Genomic DNA, 27,004 nt, shown 5'->3' with positions numbered 1-27,004 from the left:
ACATACGAATACACGGCCACACAACTCCAAGAGGGCAGTCGTATTCATTCAAGCTCACAGTGAGTCTCCATTGTTGTTGACCCAGATGTGATCTCCATGCTATATATTCTGTGACAGCTACATGGTTAAACACCCAGTTATAGGTTAGTACACCACACCACTAATGTTCTGGAGAGGAGAGCACTTTAGCTTGATGAAGGGCCATTAACTATGAATGGGTCTTTATTGCTGCAGACACATGGAGTACAGAGAGAGAGAGAGCAGTGCATTGTTACTGCGTGATCTAAACCATTTCTGCACTGTTTGCATCTCTATCTGGGTGCATCTCTCTCTGTGTGCAAACCCACCGCCGGTGTGCATGGCCAACCATGACTATTTTCAAGTTATATGACCATAGCACCGGTTCCAATCTAAGTGCCATTGCCATTTAACAAACTCCAGGCGGTGCTATGGTTAGATGACATTAAAATAGAGGTCTTTGGTCAAGCACACCAATGCTGGGTTTAGCCTTCGAAAGAACAATGCCAAAGGCTCAGTGTCGTTATCCTAGCAAGGGGAGGGTGCTGGAGTATTGAAAACTGGGGATCCAATCATTTTGACCCTTATCTTTTATATTTTGTTTTTATTACTTGTTTTTATTACTTTATTACTTAATTCTCTTTCTCTGAGCAATTCTATTAGTCTAAAATAATAGAATTGGCGCAGTATACACTGTGGCTCAGTATTTGTATTATTTATTCCATACAGCGCAGTCTTTTTTTGCTCATTGTCACGGTCGTCCTCCTCTTCATCTGAAGAGGAGAGGCGAGAAGGATCGGGGACCAAAATGCGGCGTGATTTGTGTTCATGTTGAATGTTTTAATTAAAGAAAGAACTGAACACAGAAACACTATATAAAAACCAGTAAACAAAATAACAACCGTGAAGCTAATGCGAGCTGCGCTGAAACAAGTCATCAACATAGACAAACACCCACAAACAAACAGTGCAACCCAGGCTACCTAAGTATGATTCTCAATCAGAGACAACTAATGACACCTGCCTCTGATTGAGAACCATACTAGGCCGAAACATAGAAATCCCAAATCATAGAAAATCAAACATAGACTGCCCACCCAACTCACGCCCTGACCATACTAAATAAATACAAAACAAAGGAAATAAAGGTCAGAACGTGACACTCATCTTTATCAAGGAAGCCAATAAACATTGGTAAAGTGTTGATTAGGTAGGAGTTGGGAGATTGAAGATGACTGTGAGGTGGGAATGGGGAGGCAACCCTTCCCGCAAATCACCCTCCCAACCACTCCCAAGACAAGTCCTGCGGAAGCAGGAACAGGAGCTGGAGGAAGTTACTTCTAGACTATGATCCAAGGTCCAATTTAGCATTTTTTTTTAACCCTAATGTTTAGTATTGGGGGAACTGATCTGAAATACCTTGTAGTTATTTGTGCTTAAATCATAAAAAATATATATATTTCAGATGGATGCATATTCTCACAGAAACTGCATTTGTCTCCAGCCCAAGACTAACGCAGCGTGACAGCTGACCGAGTTTGTTACGGGGGCGAGATCTACTACTTATTATCCTGAAACAGATTGAGGATCCCAAAGTATCAGTGTTCAACACTGTCAGTCCCTGTCCTCCCATGCTACACACACACACACACACACACACACACACACACACACACACACACACACACACACACACACACACACACACACACACACACACACACACACACACACACACACACACACACACACACACACACACACACACACACACACACACAGCTCATCAAGTATTTACGCTGCTAAAATATGCTGACGTGTGTGTGGGGAGGGGGGCTTGGAGTGTGAATGGGTAGACTTTAATTAAACTACAACAATATTCCAATAAAATAACTATGCAAGGTAGAAAAAAACACTATGTTTTTCTTGGACAAACTTTAATTAGATAGAGAATGGATTGAGAAGCCTATTTTTCATGTATTTCTCTCTCCGACTTCCCACCTCTCTCATTTCTCCCCCTCAGTCGTTCCTATCAATTCAAACACACTGAAACTGACAGTATCTTTAATTAAAGATACACCATGGTGTTAGGACTGTAGTCAGTTAACAATAGAACCGCTGGGTTTCTCAGCCTCCGTGTATCGCTATCAGGCGTCCCCTTTAGCCTATTTATCAGAATTATCCACTGTGTTGTTGTGACAACCGGGCGATACTCGTATTCTTAATATTATCCGTAAATTGACAGTTGATACTCCTGATCAGAAAAAAGGGTAATGTTTATAATGCCTAAAAATTGGCAAATGACCAATCTCCTCAAAAGTTTATTTATAGACCAAAAAAAGATGCAGATTAGGAGCAGTGTGTGGAGGTGACTGTGTCTGTGTGTCTGTGCAGTAGCGTAGTTCATCATGACAGGCCCAGATGCCCCCCCCAAAAATTATGGGCCCCTATCACCAGCCATATTTCCCTTAAAATTCAAATAATTTTGTTGGTAAGGCTGTGTGGTAATATTACTAAGCATTGTAACAGCTGAGCAGAACCTAGTCTAAGGGCACATTTGAAGCTGTTACCAGAGAAGCCGCAATATAGCCAATACATTCAACGCTATGGATGGCACCAGAACATGGTTTCCAAAGACAGATCGAGCATAGTCGTAGATAGACAAGCAATGTAAATGAATATCGACTTATCTGGGTAGCCTGCCCTGTAATAATCTAAACTCACTCACTCATTTGATTGGCATTCGACGGGTCTGCGAAGTCGTTGACAATGGCATTGAAATTCATGGTCCTGGCCCTGGTGTTTTCAGTGGACAGAATGGCCAACCCACTCAGTCTCTCCTGTACCATGCTGCTCCGCAGGTATGGTTTCATTATTTTACCTTTGGAAAAGGAGCGCTCGGCACTGGCTACCGTTAATTAAAGGCAGAGTCATAAAAAAGAGCATCGCTGTAACTACTTCCCCAAATGTAGCAGTGACTGAATTGTTATCCACAATGAGCATATTGGCCAGATCTCTCACTGTAGTGTGCTTTGCTATTTACATTCTTAAAAACAGGCCCTGAAAGAGAGTAATTGGCCAGGGAAGCATGCTGATATATCTTTGCTGTAATGTTCAGCCAGCCGGCTGGCGGTCTCGAAGAGCGCATCATCATCTGCGTTGGCCAGGGTAGTGGGATGGATGGAGTCAAACAGACTCGATGTTGCCTGCATACTTTTAAATCGGTTTGACAGCTGGTGGATAACGATGTCAGGGTTTGCATTAAAGGCGTTGACTCTAAAACGACTCTCCCCATCAGACAGTCGCTCGTCCTCGCATAGCTCATCAAAATGACGCCTAACCTTCCTTCCCCGAATGTCTTCAAATGCGTTCTTAGCTTCCCATTTTATCGGCAAGGGTCTTTGCAGTGACTTTGGCCATCTCAAAACCCCGTTGGACAGGACCTCTATCATGCCTTTATCATGCCCTTGCGTAGGCTGACTGCTCTGTGCAGGTCTGCGTCTTTGGCCTGTAGCACTTGAGTCGACGTTCAAAACAGTCTGCACAACGACAACAAAAAAATGTAACACAATTTTTCCATTTTCTTTTTCAGTGCCCCTGCATCATCCCTCTCGCCCTTCTTGTCACTTAAAAGCACAATCTTGGTGAGGGCCTTTATTATGTCCACATATCTGTATCTCTGGGCCGCAAGGGACTCATATCTAAATGACCTGCGGGTGGGACACAATCGTTTTAGAGTTACATTTTTTTTCTCTGATGCAAAATCAAATATACCACTCAACATTAACCATCTCTTTATGCTATGTCCGAAGAAGGTGTATAACAGTTCAACAGTTTTATAAAACTTGAATAGCCAGGTTAAGATTGTGTCCTGCACAATGCACATAAACAGCAAGCGTCTCTTTTTCAGATATTCTGGCCTGCGCACCCGAATAGACCCTGCTCATGTCAGCAGCTACATCATACCCCTGCCCACGACATTTTGAAATATCCAGCCCATTGTCCTCTATGCTGCCCAGTATTTTAGTACGTGTCAGCAGTCTCCAGAAATCCTAAAAACGACTCTGTGATGGTCAGATCTGTGGCGACATTATCTGCATCCCTTATCACTCTCACATAGCGATAAACTTGGCTTAACTGGTCTACTTTGGATACATCCGGTGTGGTGTCAATAATAAAAAATTTAAAACATGGGGGCTTCCTGCATCTCTCCCTGCATGTCACACTTCACTCGCTCGGCTAAAATATACATCAGCTCATTTTGGATTTGAGGACTGAGATAGTTCACGGATCCTGCGGGGTGTTCTAAAAGTTGTTTCAGAACTGGGTTGTAAAAATGACAGAAGTTCAATTATACTGAGCAACCCCCGCTGTTGGCCTGCCCTAGCTTTTCACGGTGCCGTCTGAACTCCAAATTACACAATGCAAGTGTGAGAATTACATTAACTATGCACTCCAACACCTGTCGCCAGAAATTTGCTGCGTTACTCATGCCTCCATTTCTGCGTCAATAGTGCCATTGAGCTTCCATTGTTCATGTGAATCTGGGATGTCACCCACGCATCAGAGAAGGAAGGGGCACACCGATCTCAGAACAGCCAGCAAGGCTCACAATACGCAATCTAGTTTGGCCGAATAACATGTGTTAATTTGTTTCCTGCCTTGGTTGTAGTGGTGTAATGCGACTCGGAAAAACACCGCCTTTCGTCATCTCTTGGGAATGGGCCAGTAGGCTTACACGAGTGAAACAGTATAGCTTCCGTTCCTCTCCTCGCCCCTACCTAGGCTGAACCAGGGACCCCCTGCACACAACAACCACAAAGCATCTTTACTATGAGGATTCTGTGTTATGCATTATAGCCCGTTACCATATATGTGATTGAATATTATCTGCTGTTGGCTTGTGTGGATGTATGTGTTATGCAACATAGCTGATTTGAGACATTGTTAACAGTTTCTGGGCCATGGGCCTTTCTCATGATGGAAAAATACAGAATAACATGAAGACAGGTACTGTGCAATGAGTTGGGGGGTCACATTCAGAACGTAGTGTTGCGAGAACAAACAGTCTTTTGTTCGATAACAGGAGCCAGGTGCCTGATAACTGTATATTCTACACAACTACAACGACTGACCGCTGAAGTGGTTAGGGGGCTGGGACCAGCTCGGGCGCCAACAATAAATGATAGGCTGAGTGAGTTTAAACCACGCCCAGTCTCTACTCTGACAGGCCGGCTCGGAAGCAGGAACTACTTCTGTCAAGAGTATATTATAGTATATTTGTCAGGAACAATTTAGTTCTCTGTTTGCCCTGCGAGGTGTGACAGAGAGCCCATATATACGAAAATTGCATTTACCACTTATTGCTTAGCTAATAAAAAATACATAGCATACAATGCGGTGACTCATTGTCATATTTATCCTGATACCAGATTCGATTGACGCAACCCTAACATTACCCATCGCTCAACAAAAGCCGCGGCATTTGCAGAGCTAGCGGAACAACTACTTCAAGGTCTCAGAGTGAGTGACGTCACCGATTGAAACGCTATTAGCGCAAACCCCGCTAACTAGCTAGCCATTTCACATCGGTTACACGTGTGGTTAACTTTTGCATCCACATTTTTTGCATAATGCCCTCTGTCATTTGGATAGATTAAAAGGCCGTCTGTCCCATTTCCACAGTTTCCTCAGCCGACACGATTCTAGCCTCACCCTGCTCCCTATCCCCCCGCCCGACCCGGGGATAGCTGGTGCTCAGGGTGTATCTGCCGATACCTGACAACCTGTACCCTCTGTCAAAGTTGCTTCTTCTGGCACAATGGAACAGCTTGGCCTGGGCTCACTTGACCCGCTAAAAGCTGCTACTGGCGATGATAAACCTACATCGTCTTTTGCATTTGAAAAAGGAATCTAATTTAACTAATTTTGATACCTCCTTTGCGTTCTCATTTTTTGGCCTTCCTCTTTTGGGATCCACTTGTGTTGATATTTTGCTGATTTTTAAATCCGGAATTTTATATTCTCGACTTTCTTTATTTAATTTTGGCCATTGTCTCTTGACACAATGAGGTGTGTTCCGCCTCCTCATTAATTCACATAGAAGTAGCCCATTTCACTGTTGTAGACAATTTAATGTTTGAGGCTTTACTGAGCCGGACAAACTACTCGCTGAGGAGAGGCTAAGCACTTTCCCAGACATGTGCGCCTCTCCAGTCAGAAAATAACTTGCACAAACATTTTCCCCCTGGCACATTTTCCGGCTGGCGCCCGCATTGCCTTCATTGTTGTTTTCCACACTAAAAATAACTTTGGACATGTCTGCGTAAGTAAGTGCCTGATTACACTGTCATTATACTTTCTGAATATGTGCCTCACCAGCTGGATTCAGTCTTTCGTAGCAAAATTAGAAAATTAGTTTGTTTTTTACATTGGATAAAAGTAGAGACTCAGAGCTACAAAATGGTATATCATACCCTGCATTTTTTACGAACAATGGAAAGTAATTATTCTTTGAAAGTTGCTAAACTTGTAAACTCACTTTTGAGAAAATGGCCTTTGAATGTTTTGGTATCTAGTGAAGAGCTCTTCTTTGTCTACACCCATTCAACATCTTTCGCACCAGAAACTACAATATGAATTAGCTAATAGCAATTACTATTTATATTTAATCACATCACGGGTGCGCTCATCATTGATTGAAATAATTGAGTAAAACACTTTCTAGAAATCAAAAGTAATCCGACGATGGGTAGTTTGTGCATGCCGGAATGTTTGTTTTATCGCATCAACCAAAGATAATAAGAGGAGACAAGATGAGTTTGATCTGTTTATAGTATGCATGTTGAAGGGGGAGTGTCATCTACGATCATCCACTTCCCTTCATTCACTTCTGGAAGTTTACCCAAAAGATGAGTGAACCATTCCTTCACCTCATTAGACGAGTGGGAGGCCCCGTTGCACAACTGAGCATGAGGAAAAGTACATTCGAGTGTCTAGTTTGAGAAATAGGGGCGGCAGGGTAGCCTAGTGGTTAGAGCGTTGGACTAGTAGGTTGCACGTTCAAACCCCTGAGCTGACAAGGTACTAATCTGTCATTCTGCCCCTGAACAGGCAGTTAACACACTGTTCCTAGGCCGTCATTGAAAAGGCCTAGGAACAGGCCGTCAAGCTGTATTAAATAGTACGCACAACATCAACAGTGAAGATGCAACTCCTGGATGCTGGCCTTCTAAGCAGAGTTGCAAAGAAAAAGCCATATCTCAAACTGGCCAATAAAAATAAAATATTAAGATGGGCAAAAGAACACAGACACTGGACAGAGGAAATCTGCCTAGAAGACCAACATCCCAGAGTTGCATCTTCACTGTTGATGTTGAGACTGGTGTTCTGCGAGTACTATTTAATGAAGCTGCCAGTTGAGGACTTGTGAGGCATCTGTTTCTCAAACTAGACACTCTAATGTATTTGTCCTCTTGCTCAGTTGTGCACCGGGGCCTCCCACTCCTCTTTCTATTCTGGTTAGAGCCAGTACAAAAGCACTTTCTAATGATCAATTAGCCTTTTAAAATGATAAACATGGATTATCTAACACAACATGCCATTGAACACAGGAGTGATGGTTGCTGATAATGTGCCTCTGTACGCCTATGTAGTATTCTATAAAAAAATCAGCCATTTCCAGCTACAAAAGTCATTTACAACACTAACAATGTCTTCACTGTATTTCTGATCAATTTGATGTTATTTTAATGGACAAAAATAGTGGTTTTCTTTTAAAAACAAGGACATTTCTAAGTATTCCCAAACTTCTGAACAGTAGTGTATATTCTTTTAATCAAAATGTGTTTTTTTGGGGGCAGAAATGCCTTCTGGAATATGTGAACTTTCATGTGCCTTAATAACAAACGTGTATTTCATCTGTAAATACAAAGAAAATGGTTAAATTACGAGCCTAGTTGGTTTAGCAACGGAAAAAGACAGGAACTTTCCCGCTGGGCATGATTGGCTGAGATAATGGATGGATTAAACATACCGGGAGATGAGTTTGGATTGGTCTGCCATGCAACATGTTTCTGTTTATAACGTGAGCTGCTCAGTATGTGTTGAGAGCCCTTTCTACCGCATCCATTTTTAAATATATAACGTTAGCCAACTAGAACAAAAGTTTTTTTTACTTTTCTCCACAACATTGATGCCCTGAAATTAGCAGGCTCTATTGACCAATCAGTTGGGAAAAGTGATTTGTTACTTTCTGCACATGCCACAGTCAGTGTGAACTGGAGTGACTTGACACAATGCTGCCCAAACAAGATGTAGCTACGAACAAAACTGAGTTAAATGTTTCCAGTCTGCCTTGAAGCATTCATCAATGTATACGGGTAAGAGTCTAGATACATTTTTAGTTAGTATAAGTTTCTAATTTTGTCAGAAAGTCATTTTTCATTGCAAGTTACAGTGTACTGTTAGCTAGCTAGTAAACGTTAGCTTGCTGGCTCGCTAACTAACGTTACATGTATGATCTGTGTGGTAATATTATTTGAACCAGAAATCCAGTTGCATTCTTAGTTATAGCCTAATGTTAGCTAGCTAACGTTGAACCTGGTTGGTATAGTAGTAGCGTGAGTTGGGATTATGCCGGTTCATTGTGTAGCTAGCTAGCTACATGTCTAGACAATAGTGACCCATCCACTTAGCTAGATGTGTTTGGGTGTTGGTTACAGAATTTCCTTCACATGACCCATCAATTTAGACACGTGTGTCAGGTAAGTGTCATCTCATAATGATAAAATATTTTTATCTGGACACTTTCTGTTTTTGATATTGCTTCTCTGCAAGTAACCATTTCATTGTACTGTTTACACCTTCTGTTTCCAGTGCATGTGACAAATCAACTTTTTATTTTATTTCATACCGTTTGTGTTTTACCAGAGACGGTAATGCGAAGAACCACATGACCTGCACCAAAGTCAGATTAGGATGTAGGCCAATGACTAGATAAAGTGTATTTTTACCTGGAGTTTATCCTTATTGTAGGCTACTACTTTCACCGCGTTTAGTCTTGAAATCTTTGGTTGTTTACTAAACGAATCCCCCTGTTCAGCAAATGGCCTCACATGTGAATCCTTAAAGAGATGGATGGGGCTAAGACTTAAGAGGGTGTGAACGATGCTGAATGGGTGTAGATAAAGAAGAGCACTCCAGTAGGTGTACCAAAACATTTTCTCAAAAGTGGATTTACAATGTCATCAACTTTCAAAGAAGAATGACTTTCCCATTGTTCTTCAACTGCAGTGTAGGATATACCATGTATACTTTTATCCCATGTAAAAAAAACACAATTTAAAATTTTGCTACATAAGACCGAATCAAGGCTTTCGGTCACATATTTGCGATGGTACACTCCAGGGACCACTCAACAATGATCACAAAGATGTGATCGTACGCGTCAAAGGGTTAAGTTAGGAATAGGTGTGGGAAAAAGAAACAGGTATACGGGCTCTAAATACTTTTCTGTTTGTGATTTTTTTTAAACAACAACATTTTGACAGCTGAGTAATGTAAAATAAAATGATTTAGGAAGTCAGGGAAGCAGGAGGATGTTGCTTTCAAAATGGCTGATTTATTTTAGTTACAAAATCAAACGGTAGGAGGCATTAGCGTTTGGTGGTTCTAGTGTTTTTTTCTCTTCTTTACATTTTTTTATATATCCCCCCTACCCTACCATCCCTACCCTAATTGGAGTAAACTAACTAACAACAGTACTTCTACTACTACTTACAGCTATTTTGCAAGGGATGGCCATTTCGGCAGAGGTATAGAGGTATCAGGCCTTCTTGTGTGGACAGCTGGACTTTAGGGAGCTAAAGGGGAGTGGGTGAAGACTCAGGTTGCAGCCCAATTTTCTCTCCTTCCTCCGAAAGTGTACACTTCCCTACACTGATTTAAAAGGAAATGACTGGTATAAGACATTTGATGTAAACTCCCACTAGCCCATGGCTACACCAATCCAAGGCTTTTACTTTTGTGGGAAGTGGTGAAGGAGGCATTATTGGGACGCATCCTACACAGTGGTGTAAAGTACTACTTAAGTTATTTTTGGGGGGTGTTTGTACTTAAATTCACTATTTATATTTTGGACAACTTTTACTTTTATTTCAATACATTCCTAAAGGAAATAATGTACTATTTACTCCATACATTTTCTCTGACACGCAAAAGTACTCATACATAGCAGGACAGGAAAATGGTCCAATTCACACACTTCTCAAGAGAACGTCCCAGGTCATCCCTACTGCCACTGATCTGACATACCCATTAAACACAAATGCTTAATTTGTAAATGATGTCTGAGTGTTGGACTGTGCCCCTGGCTATCCTTAAAAAAAGAAACAAAAGAAAATGGTGCTGTCTGGTTTGCTTAATGTAAGGAATATGAAATTATTTATATTTTTACTTTTAGTATATTTTAGCAATTACATTTAGTTTTGAAACTTAGGTAAATTTAAAACCAAAACTTTTACTATTTTACTCAACTAATATTTTACTGGGTGACTTTCACTGTTACTTGAGTCATTTTCTATTAAGGTATCTTTACTTTAACTCAAGTACTGGACCAGCAGAACACAACAGGAAGTGATGTCACAGTAGTTTAACATGTCCATCATCCACTCTGAGACCACCGTCCATAAAAAAATGTTTAGGAAGCCTGGGGCTGTCTAACTGATTAGTCCTGTCTGTTTCTATAACACTCATTCAGAGGCGACGAGAATGCATGTCTGCGGCGCAGAACGTCTTCTGTGTGACACACCAAAGGATTTCTGACCAGAGTCTGAGAAGCCAATCACACCTACGTCTGAGTCGGTGACTCATAAATAACGTAATTCACAAGTCGTCAATTATGTCCTGTGATGTCCCACTGAGAGAGACAAGAAACTACCCCAGACTTCGACTGAAGAAGACATTAAGCCTAGTACGTCATTTGGAGGACTCCCCTCTAGATACCACAGTGGCAAATGAATGTGTGAATCCAACTAAGAGCTTTGCAGCGCAACGCTAAACTTCTCCCCTGTTTTGGTCTCGAGGCTACCACGTTGTAGCAGCGTGAAGCGCACCCGTGCACATGAGCAGATACTCTGTGTGACCGCGTGGTCTCAATATCTGCGGTGCTGTTCGTTGCAACATCATCTCGCTGAGTCTTCCTTTAAATGTGTCGGTTGTAATCAACTGAAACGGCAATGTCCAAACTCTCTTCGTATATGGGTCCTGGACTAGAGTAGCCTACAGAACAGGTCTACAAAGGGAGGGCTGGATGAATGTTGTCTTAAAACCAGATTTGAACCACATAGGAAACACCGGGGAACCGATAATGAGAGAACCACACCTCAATACATTATCAGGCTGTGGCAGACTAATAGAGAAGCAGTGGGCTAGCCTCCTAAATCCTCTCTAAGGGATATACTGTACCTCTAGTAAAGCCATGTTTTGAAACCTCCCGAGAAAGTGTGAGAGACATGAACAACATGATCTGTGACATGCAGAGTCACATTGATGCTAACATCAGGATGTGGCGTTAGGCTCCGTCTGAGAGTGTTGACGGGGCCATAGTAGAATCGTGCACGCCACAATTTAATCGTTGGGCGGAGAAAGAAATGTGTCAAAGTGTCTGATTCACCAGGGGCCCTGATATGACATGAACTGTTTTAACATGACAGGAGCCCGAGAGGAGAAGAGAGAGGGAGAGAGGGAGAGAGAGCCTGAGAGGAGGAGAGAGGGAGAGAGAGCCTGAGAGGAGAAGAGAGAGGGAGAGAGAGCCTGAGAGGAGAAGAGAGAGGGAGAGAGAGCCTGAGAGGAGAAGAGAGAAAGAGAGAGGGAGGTACATAGAGAAAGAGGGAAGGAGGTAGGGAGAGGCCAGAGAGAAAGAGAGGTGAAGCAAGAGAGAAAGAGAGAGGTGACGCAAGACAGAAATAGAGAGCAATGAAAAGAGGTAGAGCGAAATAATGCATTGAGAGAGCATTGCTTTGCTTTGGAGCACTGTTGTGTTCTCTAACTGAGTGACAGGTTCCATAGTGTACTGTCCCCCTGCCCCAGCTGTGTTATGAATGACACACAGCATGGGCCTCGCCTTCCTCCCTCCGTTACCTCCCTCGCCTTCCTCCCTCCGTTACCTCCCTCCCTTCCTCCCTCCGCCAGCTGTAGAGAAGTAGGTCAGTGTTCCTGAAAACACTCTCCGGAGGACACACACACACACACACACCATCCTGTCCAGCTCTTTGAACTGAAGAGGACGCTCAAAGCATTTCAACTTCACTCTCCTATTTCAGAGAAAACACTCAAATAATCAATGTTTCCCAAAATTAGATTCCATCATCATCAAAAGAGCAGAACTGAAAGCAGTAGAGGCAGCAGGTTTGTATGCCGGTAGAGGTGCAGTAGTCAGTCAGAGAGGCCAAGCAAGATAGAGCAGCAGGCAAGATCTTAAAAGGAAGGTGTGGCTGTTCTAACGGTTTGACTAACAGTCGCAAATTCCCTTTAAATCCAGTGTGCTGGAGGTCTGGCCGATTCCACGCAGACGACTTTCTCTTCATTCTTTCTCTTCGTTTGCTTCTCTCTCCAAACATTCTTGCTTCTCTCTTTCTCTCTCTCTCTCTCTCTCTCTCTCTCTACATATCCCCTAATTTCTCTTTCATGTACCACCATTTTATCCCTCTCTCTCTCTCCCTCTTTCCTCCTTCCTCTTCAACCACTCTCTCTCTCTCTCTCTCCATCTCTCCTTCTCTCCAGACTTACATTGACGATGGCCTCCTTGGTCTGAGCCATGTCTGATATGACTCCATCTGTGATGATGAGGAGGACGAAGTACTGGGACCCGTCCTGAACCGCTGCAGCATAACTGAAGAGGAACACACACAATCACACACACACACGCACGCATGCAGGCAAGTCAGGCAGGCAAGTATGCACACACACAAACAGGCGCGCACACACACACACAAGCAGATTGTGAGAAAAAAAGCAAACACCCTGAACCAAACTCAAACTCCCTGTGACCAATGACATGCTTGAATGTCATTCTTTAACTAAAGTCATTGTACTCCCTCTCCATCTTCTCCACTCCAGTCCCTTCTACATTTCAGTGTCTATTAAATTTAAATACTATACTCTGATATCATTCTGCAGATTGATAACATTCATTCTATTCATTATCATACCTCGAAAAACACTTTGACCTCAAACACTGCAGGATATGAAGCCGAACTACGCCGTGTGTTTCAGTGATCAACTGAGTGTCTGTGTTCATTTGTTCCCTCTGTCTGGAGTCATTTTCTCCCTTTCAGCCCAACTCCATTCACATGGTAATAGGGTTGGGCTGACTGTTACTGTGCCTGGAGGGACATATTCAGAACTCTTTTTATCTCTATGGTCTTATCTCTGTTTGAAAAGTTAGCAGACTGTGGACTAGGTGTGTGTGTGCCTGTGTGTTTGTGTGTGTGTTAGTGATGTGCGCGTCAGCTGTTTGAGCACCCAGGCATATGTTACTGCTCATAATTTCCAACATTTTGGTAGGCTATTTGTTAGTCAACTGGTCTATAGATACATGCAGCTTCTGTTGCTTCCCTTGCTCACCAGAGTAATGTCATAGATCAATAGAATGAATGCTTCAATCTAGTTGACATAAGTAAAGCTTGTTTTCTTTTCCTCTTTTATCTCTGCTTCTCTCGAGCAGTAAAGACATTTAGGGACTGTGGAGAAAATGCAATAACAAATTACGGGAACATTTCCAAATGACATCAGTTTGACCGATTTTAAGGGAATTAAAAACATGTTTCTGATAAGATTTCAGTTTGGCTTGGATGCATATTTTATGTTTTTGAAATGCTATCAGATTTTATGATGCTGATAAAGAACGCAGCTTTACAGACGGTCCCTAACAGTGCATTCATTCTCTCAAGATGCTGAAAAAATATACATATATTTCTCCACTCCTGTTCCCGAAGACAAAATTTCATTTGGTCTATCATTTTACTGCAAGAAATACATAATTCTGCAGCAGTTCATATTATATTAGGCTATATGAGATGTTACAGACTACTATTTAATTTAACCCATCTGAACAGCACAGTTCCCTTGATGTACCATACTGAAGTCCCCGTCTCCTGACTGTCAAATTCGTATAGCACCTCACAATCATCACACATGACAAAGCTGGAACTGCTATCATACTCTTTTACCGTTTCACCAAATCTTTTCCAAACATTAGACTACTAACTTTTACTGCTCAAGTTCCCAAAAGGCAATTGCCGTGTATTTGGCACGCTACAGTCAGGCCCTACAGCTTCGGCTACACACTAACGGCAGATAAAAATTCTGAAAGAAAAACCTCAACGTTGCCTATTGATATGAATTGCACAGGAATGATACATTTATGGATTATTTTGTGTGCGTGCCTTGTTTTATCTTTATTCAACCCGACCGGCACCCACACGTTCCTCATCCACACAATGCTGCACTTCATGGACCTAAACCCCGGGTAATGCGGGTTACGAGTCAACCCGTGCATCTCTAGTGTGTGTACCCCATCATCCCCCCCTTCCTTATTAAACCACCATCCCTATCCTGTGTGTGTGTGTACAGCAGTGTCTGCATTTATCTCTCCTTTTTCCACTTCCCACTCCTCCTCTAATGTGATCAGAGTGCTTGCCCTCTCTGACTCTGAGTTATGTTTATATGTTTACGTTGAGTGCTCCGCCGCCAGTCTGGCGAGTCAGTAATTGATTCATTCTCTCACAGTGCCAGGGTGTTAATGTGTGTCACATCCTGTGTTTTGGGTTTTTTCTGTCCATTGAAAGGCCAATCGTCACAGCCTTTGAGGTCAGAACAGGAGAGAAGCCCAGGGATGGAAGACTGAGTATGAATTACTGGGATTACTGTCGTGGAACAACTACACGACAAGGCTGATATCTGACAGCAGCAGAGAACGAGACATTTCACGCTGGCTTGCACTGCTGATAATCTGTGATAGCAGATTTGTGAGGGTGTGTGCCTTTATGTCTGCCTGTGTGTACAGCATGTGTGTATGTGAGTGTGCATGTGTGTATGTGGGTGCATGTGTGTATGAGTCTGCCTGTATGTACGTGTGTATATGTATGTGTTTGCAAATGCGCGCCTGCATTTGTACGTTTGTACGTGTGTATGCGTCCATTACCTGGCCACGTGGTTGACTACGGGGGCGAAGTTGGTTGGTCCATAGAGCTGAACAGTCTTCAGACTCTCGTGATAGGCCTCCAGGATGCCATCTATACCGTTACAGTAGGGGTTCTCTATGTTACCGTTCTGGAGAGGAGGAACAACAGAACAATCAACAGGTTTAAAACAGTTTGCTCTAGTTTATCTATATCGTTAAAGTCGGGCTTCTCTCATGTTCTGGAGAGGTAGAAACAATCAACAGGGTAAAATCTCTTGTATTTAATAAATCAATATCTTCTTTCTGGAGTGGACTGAATTTGGTGAGTCAAGTAAATTCAAGCCCAGTCAAGTCCAGTCCAGTTTTAGTCCAATCTTGTCCAGTTCAGTTCAGTAACAAGTGACCAGAAAGGGCTCTGTGTTTGACTCACCAGTGGGAACTCGTGTGAGACCCGTCCATCCGGGGGCAGCTTGGCTCCGAAGCCCAAGGCAGGGAACATCTTATCACTGTCGTAGTCCTGGATGATCTCCCCTACAGCCTTCAAGGCCATGGCGTAGGCATTCATCTGGTATGGGTTCATATAGTGTAGAGAAGTGGACTGGGATGGGTTACCTAGGGAAGGGGCAGAAGGCATAGGTCAATAGTGTATGGCCAGTTTGTTCGTTGTTGAGAAAGGGGGCTGGAATGCTGTTGCAACTAAATCAAGTGCAGCAGGTTCATGCAGAAAACCCAAGCATTGTCATCAGCCAGAATATGTTGCTCTACATTAACATGGTAGTCTATTTAGTCAATCAGGTTCTATACACACATTATCTGATGGCTGCCATGCACAAGCTATGTGCTGGTGTTCTTAGTGGCATGCTATTACGGAGGACAAACTTGCCATAATAAATAAATAAAATAAAATAAATAAATAAAACGCACACATAAATATATGAATAAATGAATAAATAAATACATCCACACATAATTAAATAAATGAGCAAGGAAATATTAAAATACTGACCAAAATTCATTCATTTTCTCGACATCTGTATGTATATAATTATTTATCTATGTATTATCTAATTACTCAAACTTTAAATAATTTAATTCATTTATATACAGTGGGGCAAAAAAATATTTAGTCAGCCACCAATTGTGCAAGTTCTCCCACTTAAAAAGATTTTCATCATAGGTACATAGGTACTTCAACTATGACAGACAAAATTAGAAAAAAAATCCAGAAAATCACATTGTAGGATTTTTAATGAATTTATTTGCAAATTATGGTGGAAAATAAGTATTTGGTCAATCACAAAAGTTTATCTCAATACTTTGTTATACACCCTTTGTTTGCAATGACAGAGGTCAAATGTTTTCTGTAAGTCTTCACAAGGTTTTCACACACTGTTGCTGGTATTTTGGCCCATTCCTCCATGCAGATCTCTACTAAATATTTTTTTGCCCCACTGTATATAAATGAATTTAATTATTTAAAGTGTGAGTAATTAGATAATACATAGATAAACAATTATATACATACAGATGTGTCGAGAAAATGAATTAATTTTGGTCAGTATTTGGTCAGTACAGGCCTCTCTCATCTTTTTAAGTGGGAGAACTTGCACAATTGGTGGCTGACTAAATACTTTTTTGCCCCACTGTATATATTTCTTCCTCCAATATGATAATAATGGGATGTGAATCAAACGTCGGTGGGTGGTATCTAACACACCATTGGTTGATCAATAAGAGCTACGACGCTAATGTTTGTGTACACTCTTCACAGTTGTGTTCTGTGGGTGTCACTGAATAGGCTGATACCCCATTTCATGGACCCAAGATCCATAGGTAAGGCAGTACAGTGCATACAGTATGCCCCTATTGCAATGATAAAGTCTAATACATCCAAAGTAGGATTTCAACTGATTTGTACTTTTTTGCTATATTAACAAATTATTTTCTTTTGTTGAATTTATATAATAACATTCCAAATTGAAGCAATATCTACAGATGTGGCCAAAGGTTTTGAGAATGACAACAATTAATTTCCCCAAGGTTTGCTGCTTCAGCGTATTTAGATATTTTTGTCAGATGTTACTATGGAATAGTGAAGTATAATTACAAGCATTTAATAAGTGTCAAAGGCTTTTATTGACAATTACATGAAGTTGATGCAAAGAGTCAATATTTGCAGTATTGACCCTTCTTTAAGACCTCTGCAATCCGCCCTGGCATGCTGTCAATTTACTTCTGGGCCACATCCTGACTGATGGCAGCCCATTGGGTAATACATGCTTGGAGTTTGTCAGAATTTGTGGGTTTTTGTTTGTCCACCCGCCTCTTGAGGCTTGACCACAAGTTCTCAATGGGATTAAGGTCTGGGGAGTTTCCTGGCCATGGAGCCAAAATATCAAAGTTTTGTTCCCCGAGCTACTTAGTTATCACTTTTGCCTTATGGCAAGGTGCTCCATCATGCTAGAAAAGGCATTCTTCGTCACCAAACATGTTCCTGGATGGTTGGGAGAAGTTGCTCTCGGGGGATGTGTTGGTACCATTCTTTATTCATGGCTGTGTTCTTAGGCAAAATTGTGAGTGAGCCCACTCCCTTGGCTGAGAAGCAACCCTGCACATGAATGGTCTCAGGATGCTTTACTGTTGGCATGACACAGGACTGAGTGTAGCGCTCACCTTGTTTTCTCCGGACAAGCTTTTTTACGGATGCCCCAAACAATCGGAAAGGGGATTCATCAGAGAAAATGACTTTACCCCAGTCCTCAGCAGTCCAATCCCTGTACCTTTTGCAGAATATCAGTCTGTCCCTGATGTTTTTCCTGGAGAGAAGTTGCTTCTTTGCTGGCCTTCTTGACACTAGGCCATCCTCCAAAAGTCTTCACCTCACTGTGCGTGCAGATGCACTCACACCTGCCTGCTGCCATTGATTTAGGTGCAATCTCACTGGCAGCAATATCCTTGCCTGTGAAGCCCTTTTTGTGCAAAGATAACAGCACGTGTTTCATTGTAGGTAACCATCGTTGACGGAGGAAAAACAATGAGGCCAAGCACCACCCTCCTTTTGAAGCTTCCAGTCTGTTATTCTAACTTAATCAGCATAACAGAGTGATCTCCAGCCTTGTCCAGCCCTGTGTTAACGAGAGAATCACTACCATGATGTCAGCTGTTCCTCTTGTGGCAGAGCTGAAATGCAGTGGAAATGTTTTTTGGGGGGATTCAGTTCATTTGCATGGCAAACATGGACTTTGCAATTAATTGCAATTCATCTGATCACTCTTCATAATATTCTGGAGGATATGCAAATTGCCATCATATAAACTGAGGCAGCAGACTTTGAAAATTTATATTTGTGTCATTCTCAAAATGTTTGGCCACAACTGTAGTCCAAATATGGCAAGATTCCAATATTTGTATTTGTTTGCATCCGTTTCAATAAGGGACTTTAATTTTTAAGACAAATAGCAAATTTCAATATTTTGGCTAATCGTTATTGTGGCTAGCTTCACATAGGTGGCTCTGGCAGTGCCTGCCTCTGCTGAATACGACACATCTCCAGATTACCTGCTCTTCTGTGTGGAGGCATGCATCGAAAACTTTGGTCAGCTAGCTGCTACAAGGGACACATAGGTGTACAAATATTTTTGCTAGCTATTGACGCAATTTCTTTGTTGCTAAAATTCGAATAGTTCACCTAATTTCAGTTTATGTCACAAAACACGAAATGTATAGTGTAGACTAGAGAATCATTGTACCGTCAAAACCAATGTGAAATATGTAACCCAAAATATTGTATTTTTAGCTGTTTGAAGATTGTGTACAATACCAAAAGTAAAAGAACAAGAAGTATAGATATAGCCCACATAGAACCAGTTTTAGACTTGATTTTAATGAGAATGACAGTTCTATAACTCACATTTCTATGTGAATGAGGTTGGGTCACCCAAAAAGTTACATATTGCAGCTTTAACTAGCCAGCTATACCGCTGTGGGAAAGCTAGCCCAATATTGGACTAAAGGAGCCTTGCGTTACTCCTTAGTCCAAGGAGCTTACATGTCCTGTTTCTCAACATAAATCCCTCTGCTTTCATATCCCATCAAAATAAATTCACAAATGCAAAATAAATACTTACTGTACACAGTTTAAAAAAAACTGATAACACAGTTGCAGCCGACAGTATTTTATATTGGGTATTGGGTAGGGTAGTGTGTACGGCACAGTATATCATAAGGGCCAAGCTTCCTGCAATCCAGGCCCTAACTAGGTGGTGTCAGAGGAAGGCCCCAAAAAATGGTCAAGTCATAGACTGTTCTCTCTGCTACGGCACGGCAAGTGGTACCGGAGTGCCAAGTCTAGAACCAAAAGGCTACATACTTACTGTACGCAGTTTTTTTAAACCAATAACATAGTTGCAGCCGACAGTATTTTTATATTGACAACACGCTTGTGCCGTCTGTCTTCTGTTTACACACAGGTGTTAGGAGATGCAGATAGCTAATTAGCACAGGTAGTTCACTCTGTTTTGGTCTGTTTTCAATAAACAAGTGGTGTAACATGAAAATATGGCCATGTGGGAACCATAACCCTAACCCTATTAAAGGTGTGTAACAATGGAACCTTTATTTACGTTTTTTCCCCCGCCGTTATGAAACCGAGCTACAGTTCACTTAGCTGAGCTATCTAGCTAGCTAGATTAGGTGAACTCTGATGGTGGGAGTAAGCATATCAGGTCCTTATGCTTCCTAATCCATACAGCAAGCAATGCGTGATAATGTTGCGACTCTTAACAACCCCCCCCCTCCCCCACAGAGAACGTCTTTGTCCAATGACTCTTATGTGTAGTGTAATGGAACTGAGAGTCATGATCAAGGGCTAGGGGAAAGTTAGCTAACGCTAGCTTACTCCCACCATCAGAGTTCACCTTAGCTAGCTAGCTGAATAGACTGTATCTAGGTTTCTAGAAAATAACATACAAATTGGTAGCTATATTTTAAAGACTAGCTAGTTTCTGACTATTGAACACTTTTTGTCAAACTACTTTGTTCCCCTGCTTGTTTATTGATGTATTGTTGACTGAAAGTTGGCAAGATAATACCCCTCCTAATTTCACTGCAAATAGACTGTGTTGTTTTCATATAATTTGGCTTGTGCACATTTACATGAGTGTTTCAATAGCTAGTTAGCTAAGTTACTGACTGACTAAGTTAATTATTTTGTTTTTGTTGCATTTCAGGTGTAGTGGCATTGCTGACAGACCAGCATGCAGACAGGCCAGGGTCCATATTCACAAAGAATTTCAGAGTAGGAATAATGATGTTAAGATCAATATTGCCTTCACATTGAGTACAATTATATTGACAAGGGGGAGGTTATCCTTGATCACTATCCCTACTCTGAGACACTTTGTGAATTTAGGCCCTGGAAGAAAGCTGTTGCTCAATACCTAGCACAGCAGTCGTTTCACCGCAGGACCCTAGAGCAGTGGTAGGTAACCCTATTCGTGGAGTGCCCCAGGTACTTCAGGATTTTGTTCCAACTAGGTACCATACCAGGGGTGTGTTCAGTTCGCTTGAACATTTGCTACTTTGTGGAACGGTTTGTACTGAATGACACATTTTCCCAAAACAGACTTTTAGATATGTTTGCTAGGTATGGAGTGACATATTTACAGGTCAGCGGTGCATTTGAACCCACAACCCGACTCCCCTCTGTTATTCAACTGGTCATTCAGTACAGCACTGTTTCTGTTCAATTTAATGTTCTGTTAGGTTTTTATGTACTGAACGCAACCCTGCCAAACTGAGCTAATTGATCAGTTCAGTGATTGCCTAAATTCAACACACCTGGTCTTCCAGATTGGTTAAATCAAAAACATGAAGTGCCTGCGGCACTCCAGGACCAGGGTTGCCTACCCCTACCTTAGAGGTATTACAGTCAATGCTTATGAATTGAATATTGTATTTGAATTTCCTTATATCAATGAAACTAACAAAATGGTGGAATTGGCATTGAGGAGTATACGACCTCAGTCACCGGCTTCATCAATAAGTGCATCGATAACGTCGTCCCCACAGTGAACGTACGTACACATCCCAACCAGATCCATGGATTACAGGCAACACCCATAATCAAGCTAAAGGTTATAGAGCTGCCGCTTTCAAGGAGTGGGACACTAATCCGGACCCTTATAAGAAATCCGGCTACGCCCTCAGACGAACCATCAAACAGGCAAAGCGTCAATACAGGATTAAGAATGAATCCTACTCCACCGGCTGAATGAATACTACTAATCCTACTCCATGCACGGACCAACTGGCAAGTGTCTTCACTGACATTTTCAACCTCTCCCTGACTGAGTCTGTAATACCTACATGTTTCAAGCAGACCACCATAGTCCCTGTGCCCAAGGAAGCGAAGGTAACCTGCCTAAATGATTACCGCCCCGTAGAACTCACGCCGGTAGCCATGAAGTGCTTTGAAAGGCTTGTCATGGCTCACATCAACACCGTCATCCCAGAAACCCTAGACCCACTCCAATTCACATACCGCCCCAACAGATCCACTAACGACGCAATCTCAATTGCACTCCACACTGCCCTTTCCCACCTGGACAAAAGGAACACCTACAGTGCCTTGCGAAAGTATTTTGTCACATTTCAGGCTTCAAACATAAAGATATAAAACTGTATTTTTTTGTGAAGAATCAACAACAAGTGGGACACAATCATGAAGTGGAACGACATTTATTGGATATTTCAAACTTTTTTAACAAATCAAAAACTGAAAAATTGGGCGTGCAAAATTATTCAGCCCCTTTACTTTCAGTGCAGCAAACTCTCTCCAGAAGTTCAGTGAGGATCTCTGAATGATCCAATGTTGACCTAAATGACTAATGATGATAAATACAATCCACCTGTGTGTAATCAAGTCTCCGTATAAATGCACCTGCACTGTGATAGTCTCAGAGGTCCGTTAAAAGCGCAGAGAGCATCATGAAGAACAAGGAACACACCAGGCAGGTCCGAGATACTGTTGTGAAGAAGTTTAAAGCCGGATTTGGATACAAAAAGATTTCCCAAGCTTTAAACATCCCAAGGAGCACTGTGCAAGCGATAATATTGAAATGGAAGGAGTATCAGACCACTGCAAATCTACCAAGACCTGGCCGTCCCTCTAAACTTTCAGCTCATACAAGGAGAAGACTGATCAGAGATGCAGCCAAGAGGTCCATGATCACTCTGGATGAACTGCAGAGATCATGGCTCACATCAACACCGTCATCCCAGAAACCCTAGACCCACTCCAATTCACATACCGCCCCAACAGATCCACTAACGACGCAATCTCAATTGCACTCCACACTGCCCTTTCCCACCTGGACAAAAGGAACACCTACAGTGCCTTGCGAAAGTATTTTGTCACATTTCAGGCTTCAAACATAAAGATATAAAACTGTATTTTTTTGTGAAGAATCAACAACAAGTGGGACACAATCATGAAGTGGAACGACATTTATTGGATATTTCAAACTTTTTTAACAAATCAAAAACTGAAAAATTGGGCGTGCAAAATTATTCAGCCCCTTTACTTTCAGTGCAGCAAACTCTCTCCAGAAGTTCAGTGAGGATCTCTGAATGATCCAATGTTGACCTAAATGACTAATGATGATAAATACAATCCACCTGTGTGTAATCAAGTCTCCGTATAAATGCACCTGCACTGTGATAGTCTCAGAGGTCCGTTAAAAGCGCAGAGAGCATCATGAAGAACAAGGAACACACCAGGCAGGTCCGAGATACTGTTGTGAAGAAGTTTAAAGCCGGATTTGGATACAAAAAGATTTCCCAAGCTTTAAACATCCCAAGGAGCACTGTGCAAGCGATAATATTGAAATGGAAGGAGTATCAGACCACTGCAAATCTACCAAGACCTGGCCGTCCCTCTAAACTTTCAGCTCATACAAGGAGAAGACTGATCAGAGATGCAGCCAAGAGGTCCATGATCACTCTGGATGAACTGCAGAGATCTACAGCTGAGGTGGGAGACTCTGACCATAGGACAACAATCAGTCGTATATTGCACAAATCTGGCCTTTATGGAAGAGTGGCAAGAAGAAAGCCATTTCTTAAAGATATCAATAAAAAGTGTTGTTTAAAGTTTGCCACAAGCCACCTGGGAGACACACCAAACATGTGGAAGAAGGTGCTCTGGTCAGATGAAACCAAAATTGAACTTTTTGGCAACAATGCAAAATGTTATGTTTGGCGTAAAAGCAGCACAGCTCATCACCCTGAACACACCATACCCACTGTCAAACATGGTGGTGGCAGCATCATGGTTTGGGCCAGCTTTTCTTCAGCAGGGACAGGGAAGATGGTTAAAATTGATGGGAAGATGGATGGAGCCAAATACAGGACCATTCTGGAAGAAAACCTGATGGAGTCTGCAAAAGACCTGAGACTGGGACGGAGATTTGTCTTCCAACAAGACAATGATCCAAAACATAAAGCAAAATCTACAATGGAATGGTTCAAAAATAAACATATCCAGGTGTTAGAATGGCCAAGTCAAAGTCCAGACCTGAATCCAATCGAGAATCTGTGGAAAGAACTGAAAACTGCTGTTCACAAATGCTCTCCATCCAACCTCACTGAGCTCGAGCTGTTTTGCAAGGAGGAATGGGAAAAAATGTCAGTCTCTCGATGTGCAAAACTGATAGAGACATACCCCAAGCGACTTACAGCTGTAATCACTACAAAGTATTAACTTAAGGGGGCTGAATAATTTTGCACGCCCAATTTTTCAGTTTTTGATTTGTTAAAAAAGTTTGAAATATCCAATAAATGTCGTTCCACTTCATGATTGTGTCCCACTTGTTGTTGATTCTTCACCAAAAATACAGTTTTATATCTTTATGTTTGAAGCCTGAAATGTGGCAAAAAAGGTCGCAAAGTTCAAGGGGGCCGAATACTTTCGCAAGGCACTGTATGTGAGCATGCTGTTCAGTGACTACAGCCCAGTGTTAAACACCATAGTGCCCACAAAGCTCATCACTAAGCTATGGACCATGGGACTAAGCACGCACCCCTGACCCTTCATGTACTCCCTGTTCACCCATGACTGTGTGGCCAAACACGACTCCAACACCATCATTAAGTTTGCTGACGACACAACAGTAGTAGGCCTGATCACCGACAACGATGAGACAGCCTATAGGGAGGAGGTCAGAGACCTGGCAGTGTGGTGCCAGGACAACAACCTCTCCCTCAATGTGAGCAAGACAATGGAGCTGATTGAGGACTACAGGAAAAGGCGTGCCGAACAGGCACCCATTAACATCGACGGGGATGTAGTGGAGTGGGTCGTGAGTTTCAAGTTCCTTGGAGTCTATCATAGTCCAAACACAACAAGACAGTCGTGGAGAGGGCACGACAACACATTTTCCCCCTCAGGGGACTGAGAAGATTTGGCATGGGTCCCCAGATCCTCAAAAAATTCTACAGCTGCACCATTGAGAGCATCACTTGAGTGGGTTGAGTCACTGATGTGATCTTCCTGTCTGGGTTGTCGCCCCCCCTTGGGTTGTGCCGTGGCGGAGATCTTTGTGCGCTATACTCGGCCTTGTCTCAGGATGGTAAGTTGGTGGTTGAACATATCCCTCTAGTGGTGTGGGGGCTGTGCTTTGGCAAAGTGGGTGGGGTTATATCCTTCCTGTTTGGCCCTGTCCGGGGGTGTCATCGGATGGGACCACAGTGTCTCCTGACCCCTCCTGTCGCAGCCTCCAGTATTTATGCTGCAGTAGTTTATGTGTCGGTGGGCTAGGGTGAGATTGTTATATCTGAAGTACTTCTCCTGTCCTATCCGGTGTCCTGTGTGAATTTAAGTATGCTCTCTCTAATTTTCTCTTTCTCTCTTTCTTTCTCTCTCTTGGAGGACCTGAGCCCTCGGACCATGCCTCAGGACTACCTGACATGATGACTCCTTGCTGTCCCCAGTCCACCTGGCCGTGCTGCTGCTCCAGTTTCAACTGTTCTGCCTGTGATTATTATTATTTGACCATGCTGGTCATTTATGAACATTTGAACATCTTGAACATCTGTTATAATCTCCACCCGGCACAGACAGAAGAGGACTGGCCACCCCACATAGCCTGGTTCCTCTCTAGGTTTCTTCCTAGGTTTTGGCCTTTCTAGGGAGTTTTTCCTAGCCACCGTGCTTCTACACCTGCATTGCTTGCTGTTTGGGGTTTCAGGCTGGGTTTCTGTACAGCACTTTGAGATATCAGCTGATGTACGAAGGGCTATATAAATACATTTGATTTGATTTGATGATCCAGACCGGCTGCATCACCGCCTGTTATGGCAACTACTCAGCATCTGACCGTAAGGCACTACAGAGGGTAGTGCGTACGGCCCAGTACATCATTGGGGCCAAGCTTCCTGCAATCCAGGCCCTAACTAGGTGGTGTCAGAGGAAGGTCCAAAAAATGGTTAAGTCATAGACTGTTCTCTCTGCTACGGCACGGCAAGTGGTACCGGAGCTCCAAGTCAAGAACCAAAAGGCTTCTTTACAGCTTTTACCCCCAAGCCATAAGACTGCTGAACAATTAATCAAATGGCCACCCAGAATATTTACATTGACGTCCCCCCTCCATTTGTTTTTACACTGCTGCTACGCGCTGTCTATGATCTATGCATAGTCACTTTACCCATACCTACTTGTACAAATTACCTTGGCTAACCTGTACCCCTGCACATTGACTCAGTACCAGTACCCCCTGTATATTCTACCTTTATTTAACTAGGCAAGTCAGTTAAGAACAAATTCTTATTTTCAATGATGGCCTAGGAACAGTGGCTTAACTGCCTGTTCTGGGGCAGAACGACAGATTTGTACCTTGTCAGCTCGGGGATTTGAACTTGCAACCTTTCGGTTACTAGTCCGACACTCTAACCACTAGGCTACCCTGCCGCCCCATATAGCTTTGTTATTGTTATTTTATTGTATACCTTTTGTATATTGTATACTTTTTATTATTTTTTTGCTTTAGTGTATTCAGTAAATATTTTCTTCACTCTATCTTGAACTGCGTTGTTGGTTAAGGGCTTGATTTGAATACAGCAAAAAAAATAACAACGATTTAGAACTCTCCTTCTCTTCAACCCTTCAGAGATAAACTACCGCCTGCTCTCACCAACCCCGTCACACAATGAATGGGAATAGGAAGGAATACTCTGATAGGCTAGGAGCTTAATGGAAGGGTGGGAAATGAACTGCTGAGCTAGAGCTCAAGTGTGGCCTTTTAGACTGTGGTAAGGAGGGTGTATTCGACCATTTTGGGTGGCATTTGGTCTCTGAAGCAGTGCTATTATGGGGCACAGTGGTCATCCATTTTAGGCACAGTGTGGTGGTATTGACCATAGGCACTCAGGAAGAAAGGCAGGAGGCAACCCAAACCCAGAGCAACACGTATAGTATGGAGGAATAGGGAGGGTTTGCGTGTGTGTGTGTTTCGAGTTTTATTTGTCACATGTACAAGTACAGTGAAATGCTTAACTTGCGAGCCCTACACAACAGTACAGTAATTCAGTATCAAAATGGTATAACAAATAAGAGAAGAATAATACAAAATAAACAAGAGAAGTAGAAAATAAGAGAAAGAAAAAAATGTGAATGTCAGCTATATACAGGGTCAGTGGCAGTACCACATATACAATGTGCAGGATACTGGGGTATTTGAGGTAGATACCTTTATATACATAGGAAGAAATGAGGTGAAAGTGACTGGTAGCAGGATAAATAATAAT

General features: G+C 42.4%; 1 protein-coding gene across 3 annotated transcripts in view; it reads right to left on the bottom strand.

Annotated features, from left to right (window-relative positions):
• The window catches only part of LOC135542311 (copine-5), a 212,481-nt gene that overhangs the window by 6,614 nt on the left and 178,863 nt on the right, over positions 1-27,004 (bottom strand). For all 3 annotated transcript variants that reach the window (XM_064969190.1, XM_064969189.1, XM_064969191.1), the window contains 3 exons: positions 15,633-15,814; positions 15,224-15,351; positions 12,808-12,910 (listed from right to left, as the gene is read on the bottom strand). In XM_064969190.1, coding sequence (XP_064825262.1) covers positions 12,808-12,910; positions 15,224-15,351; positions 15,633-15,814 — 413 coding nt within the window. The remainder of the gene's footprint in view (positions 1-12,807; positions 12,911-15,223; positions 15,352-15,632; positions 15,815-27,004) is intronic.

Source organism: Oncorhynchus masou, chromosome 6 (assembly GCF_036934945.1).
Source record: "Oncorhynchus masou masou isolate Uvic2021 chromosome 6, UVic_Omas_1.1, whole genome shotgun sequence".
In the NCBI taxonomy this organism is placed as follows: Eukaryota; Metazoa; Chordata; class Actinopteri; order Salmoniformes; family Salmonidae; genus Oncorhynchus; species Oncorhynchus masou.
Note: the sequence above shows the minus strand (reverse complement) of the source record. Positions and strands in the feature narration are given on the sequence as shown.